Source organism: Thermobia domestica, chromosome 11, assembly GCF_964235325.1.
Source record: "Thermobia domestica chromosome 11, izTheDome1.hap1.1, whole genome shotgun sequence".
Lineage (NCBI taxonomy): Eukaryota > Metazoa > Arthropoda > Insecta > Zygentoma > Lepismatidae > Thermobia > Thermobia domestica.
In genome coordinates this window covers 32928033-32934123 of record NC_137464.1, presented here as the reverse complement: position 1 = coordinate 32934123, position 6091 = coordinate 32928033, and the positions used below count along the sequence as shown (strand labels likewise).

The following is a 6091-nucleotide window of genomic DNA, read 5'->3' as shown; positions in this document are numbered from 1 at the left end:
TATGCGAATAAAAAGAACAAATGCGGAAAACAAGCAAAAACCTAACCTATGCTAGGTGTGCACTACAAGCTAGCTTAAATTACATATCATATTAATAAGGCATACATACATAGTTTCAGTGGTTCCAAATCGGTGTGTCGCGAAATTTAGAATTTAAAATCGTGAAGCATTTAATAATTAGTTAAAATCAATTTTGAGGCAGACTATACCAGTCAACACTTTTAGAGGTAGCCACATTGCTCACTACTACGTAGAGTTATTACTATATGTAAAAATTCGACTTAACACTATTATAATTTGTATTGCCATTAATAAAAATCAAACAAGTGTGTCTCGATGTCGAGAGCAGGGGTGCCCACAAAGGGGGGCTATGACGCAAACTGCGTCATTGAAATATTTGGGGGTGTTAAAAATCTATATAAATATGTTTGAGGGGGTGTAAAAATTAATCGAAAAGATTTTTTGTTCATGGAAAAACACCTACGGATAGACAATTGAGAGGGGGTGCGTCATGGACATGAGGGGGTGGGCACCACTGTCGAGATCACTCAGTAAAATATGTTTTTAGTTGAAAAAAAAGTTGGGAACACTGCACTGTTTCAATGTTAAAAGATGACTTGCATGTTCTCCACTTACTTGAATAAGCACCTTTAACATTTCCCTACTCTTCTTTAGTGAAATAACATAGTTTACTTGTGTATTTTAAATGACCCCGTATTCTTAATCTACACCAAAATTTCGATTCATTGTGAATGTAGAAGTAAAGTATAGATGAGATACTGACTATTATTACAAGTTATTACTCTTTGTAAGATAAATTTTATTTCATCTTTGATAAATAAATCATCGTAGTTATAATTATTTCATATATCTAGGTATTAATTGTAGATATTTTTTTCTATTTCCTTTTAGTTTTTGGCAATAACAAGATTGTAACAGACATGATATAGAAAAGAAGAACGATAACATAGGAGGAAAAAGAGGATATAAATAAGTGACAATGTGTTTTGTTATTTTACCGAAAGTAAGAAGACATGGAGCATCTTATTTTGGAAACAAAGTTTATTTAGTAATAATGTGCAATTCTCGGATTTTGAACAAAAATATTTAAAGCACATTACATAATAATGGTGTAGTTGCTGAAATATTCAGTTTAGTTTGAATAATTCTTGTCAGAAAGAATGATAAATTTGCGTTTTGTCCGAGTATCATCTAGAACAAAGTAATTTAAGAAATATATTTGGGATAAATTAAATCTAGGAGTAAAGACTTTTGACTCAAGTTTTCAGTTGATCTTTACAATGACCGCTTTGTGCAATTGTACTAGAGAACTTGGTAAAAAATTCGACCGAATTAAACTAGGAAATGTTTACATGCTCGAAGTTTTTGTTGAAAAGGTCTGCATAGACACAAGATCTGTGCCAGAAACATTTATTCATAACACACCAAATGTTCCGAATTTGTATGTTTCTGTAGCGTTTCTTGATTTCACACCATTAGAAATTGGTCAGGATGAATTCCAAAAACACGTTCGTATGACAAATTTGGAAGATATTGTTGTTTATTTCAACGGCGGTAAATCACTCATATTTCCAATGGAAGAAGAGCGTTTTATCAATGAATTCAAGAAAGCTGGAAGGAAAGTTCTTGTAACTGTGTTTCGAAGATTTGACATCCCAGGCTTTGGACACCGAAAAATTGCAACTGCAGAAATATCGTTGAGAGAATTGGTATATAACGTTGTTATGCATTCAAACATAAATTCTGATGAAGAAATACAATCTCAAAAAATAAAAGATAACTTTTTTCTTGAGTCAGATGACAAAGAAGAAGTTGGTATTGTGGACATGTTGATTCGATTCACATGTTTTGGAAAATCTCTCCGTACAAAGTATCAAGTATTTTCTAAAACTGACACCTATGCTTTTAGATGGAAAAATGAAGAGATTTATAAGTGCAAGTACAATCCTTCTTGGTTAAAAGAAAATACGGGAACTCAAAAATTAACAACAGTAGGGTTTCCAGCTCTTGAAGTCCCAAGTTTGCTGGTGCCAAAGCGAAAATTAGCTTATGGAGATGAAGAAAACAAAGAAGAAGCTCCAGAAGCTCCATTGTTTTCTTTACTGGATTAAGTTTGGTTTCTGTAAATCGTAATTAAATTTTTCATATTATATTGAGAAGACCATATTTCATTTAAAGTGAACAACTTACTTCGTTATTCTGGGTTTCCTTCATAGTTTTTAATTAAAGAAACCAAGGACAAAATTGTTAGTTATTTGATTAAAGAAACCAAGGACAAAATTGTTAGTTATTTGATTGAACAAACCAAGGACAAAATTTAGTTATTTGATTAAAGAAACCAAGGATAAAATTGAAAACTTGTTTTATGTCATAAATTTTCAGTACTACACACTACACGATTGTGTTACAGTGCCAAGTTACTTAAGATATTCTTATTACTTAATGTATTATTTATAGATTAAGTAACTAAAATGATTAGTATTTTATTTGTTATTTGTGTTTAAAATTATTCATGTGAAATAAAGTTTTCATCATCTCGGATTAGCGCATGTAGTCTGGAGCCTCGATGGCATATTTGACTCATGTTTACCCACTGTTGCACGTTTAGAATCTGAGACCATACATGAAATTGCTGCGATATATTTTAGCCCAGTCATTTTACGTTTGAACCTTGCCAGAAATAGTCTAAAGCTGAAAATTGACAGTTTTGTTCTATTGGATGTCCTGAACAACGTATTAAAAGCCCCCTTATCTTCCATGGTTACTTCCTAGAATTCCAGGCGGTTAAATTCTGGAGTGCTGGAAAGTAGAAGTTATCACTGGAATGGCTGTTACACACAAACGGCTAAACCCACAAAGCTAAAATAAGTCTCAAATGAAAGATAAATAATAGTGCTTCAATTCAAGCTGCATATTGTTTTAATTACACACCATCCAGGGCCGCTTCAGCAAACTTTCACCTTTCCATTAGTTTCTTTGTAGTGCATGTACGACTAATAGTTACGGAGCGACGTCCGTTTAAGTGACACGCGCTGCTCTATTGCTCGCCATTCACGCGATCATCATGTGAGTACTTGTAGGCCAGACGCCAGATACTTTATGTAATAATATTATAAACAATTGTGTAAAGCTGAAAATTGGTACATTTACTCTATTTGATGCTCTGAAGAAATATCAAAAGTTCCCTAATCTTCCCTGGTTACTTCATGGAATTCCAGGCGACTGAACTGCTGGACTACTGGAGAAACGCGAGAAATCACTGGAATCGCTCTTAAATACAAACAAATAGGCGAATAGTAAATCCATACGGAGTTCAAATAGGGCTTGAATGAAAGATAAAAGAATTGGCTTTATTGTGAGGTGTTCATTTCACATCATGTACTATCGCGCAAAGAAATAAAATTTATAAAAAACAACTAAAAAGGCCCCTTTGTTTTTCCTTAATTACTCTAGAAGCCTTAGTGTCGCGTGTATTGCAAAACCTCGATATAAATCCAATGAAATAGCTTTCCAATGGCATATACAATTTATATATAGCATCAATAGTTCAGTGTATATAAACATTAAAACAACACGTCGCACTTTCACGTAATTCACCTAACCACTGAGCTCCAGATTTTATTTGACGGTAGGTTACGTTATCTTCGTCACTTTCTCGTTTCTACATTTTATAGGCCTAGCTAAATGTATATTTACAATCATCATTAGATAGTATTATTGTAAAATACTGTTCCTTATAGTTTATAGGTAGAGCTAGGTTGAATGATTGAGCGTCAGGAATCGACTCCCACTACCTGTTTATTTACAAATCCTCAAATTGATTACAATAGTTTTTCACTAATACTAATATACTATCATCTGATATAAAGTTCTGGGTAAATACATGTGTCCCTCCACCTGACGGCCTCGGGAAAGTATCCTCAGTCAGCGAGCTACGTGAGAGGTTGTAGGACACACTCCACTCCACTGCAACTAGAAGGTGTTAAGGTACCCGTCAAGGCTCAGTTGCAAGCAGAGGCCGAGTTGTGGTTAGGATTCTCCCGATGCTTCACTGCAAGCAGCAAAGATAGGTAAATTATAGGAATAGTTAGCTCCACTGCAAGCTAAGGCTTTGGGGTAGGGTAGGTGCCTTTTAGACTCCACTGGAAGTCTATAGAGATGAGGCTAGAAAACTGGTGAAGAAATGCCTGCTGCGTCCCATTATATAGGCGTCCTGGCGGCAGTGGCGCTGTTGCTCCTACGTTGTCATGTGGTTCGTAGGAGGCACTGGAAGTCCGTCGTCTGCTTCTTGTAGTAAAGCCACGTGATATGTAATACTCTGTCGTAAAGTATATAGTGATGTTTACAAACAAGATCGTAAAGTATTGCTTGTATACAGTAGCACGTGCTACATTTCAATATTCATTATTAAGTATTGGGTTGCTTTAACGTAATACAAGGGGTGCTTAGGAAGCACGGTTTCACTTATGTACAAAGTAAAAATAATCTTTTAAAGATAAATATTTTCTTATCTTGTTTCATTAGAGGCGAAGTTCGACCTCGTCTGCTTCATCTTCGTAGTCAACTACTTTAGTTGGACATAACTCATAGCATCGTCCACACATTTTGGAGCATGGGAGTCCAGCCATTCAACATTTGCAGTTCCTTCTTTTCCTTCTTTCGGTGCAGCCTCCGTTGCAGTTGCAGAATATGATGTGTAGTAGCTCTTCGGGTGCAGGCTGTAGTGTGGTGGGCTGAGAAATACACTTGCCATTTAAAAGTCTCCATCCCCATTGTGAAGCGTCCAGATCATTTCCTAGCCACTGTTGTATTTGGTGGTACACTAGGAGCAAATGTTGACGCTTCGTTGACATTGGAGGCAGAGTTGCTAAATTAATTGAGGTGGTCATTGTGGTTTTGGCCACAACGATTTAAAATCACGGTCGTTATAAAGTTCAATGAGGAACTTCTCTCCCGCTTCTGATACCTTGCCACAATCTGAGTCAGCCGTATTAAATGTATCCACCGTTTCCTGTAGTTGTGGGTTATTTTCGAGTATACTCCAAGCCATTTTCCCTCTCATGTAAATAGTAGAAGTAGTTTCACTTCCATTCATGGCATATACAAAAAAGTATACGTTTTTCATATCACCAATCCTGTTTTGGATATCTGAAATATTATATAATCGGGCCGCATATGACCCAACGCTTCGAAAAGTTGTTTGGACAAGTTCGGATTGAACGAACAAGTTGTTGATTCCTATGTGAGCTATGTGAAAACTCACTGCAGCAAATTATCAACTGTAGTTTTCGATGGTTATGGTGATGCTACCAAAAAAGAGCAAGAACAAATCCAAAGGGTAAGAAAACGTGGCTGTTCAAATATTTTAGTTGAAGGTGCAAAAATGGTTACTTGTAGTCAAGGGGATTTTGTGTCAAACAGCTCAAACAAAATACAACTAATGAAACATTGAAAATTCGTCTTGGGAAGGAAGGGATCCACTTGAAGGAAGCCAAAGTAGATTTTGATGCCTTAATAGTTGCTACTACTTCGAAAAAAGTCAAATGTAATCGCAAAGTGACTGCAGCAGCTTCAGATAGTGACATTCTGGTAATGCTTGTAGCTACGACCCCTAATGGAGCAACCATCAATTTTCTCATGTCCAGCGTTGAGACACATGCGTCCCGATTATACATTCTACTATTTACATGAAAAGGAAAATGGCTTGGAAATAACTCGAAAATAACTCTCAACTACAGGAAACTGGATATATTTAATACGACTGACGCAGATTGTGACAGGGTATCAGAAGCGGGAGAGAAGTTTCTTATTGAGCTTTATAACGGCAGTGATTTAAAATCATTAGATCAACTGAGAATTTACAAGTACAACAGACTTATGGTCAAGATCACAATGATCACCTCAATTAATTTAGCAACTCTGTCTCCAATGTCAACGGTACGTCAATATTTCCTCCAAGTGTACAGTCCGCAGCAAAAAACCTGCAATATGAGCATGTAAGTTTATTGTGAAACGACGAAGTCTTTTGCTCCAAAATAAGTGCGCAGGGGAGGACGCCGAGGGTTCTCCT

The 6091-nt window shown here is 36.1% G+C and overlaps 1 protein-coding gene across 1 annotated transcript; it reads left to right on the top strand.

Moving 5' to 3' along the window:
• The first annotated feature begins 973 nt into the window (after positions 1-973).
• LOC145664018 (uncharacterized) lies at positions 974-2562 on the top strand. Its single transcript, XM_081730309.1, has one exon. It carries the CDS (start codon positions 1302-1304, stop codon positions 2130-2132), a length of 831 nt encoding a protein of 276 aa, XP_081586435.1. The 5' UTR covers positions 974-1301; the 3' UTR covers positions 2133-2562.
• Positions 2563-6091: the final 3529 nt, after the last annotated feature.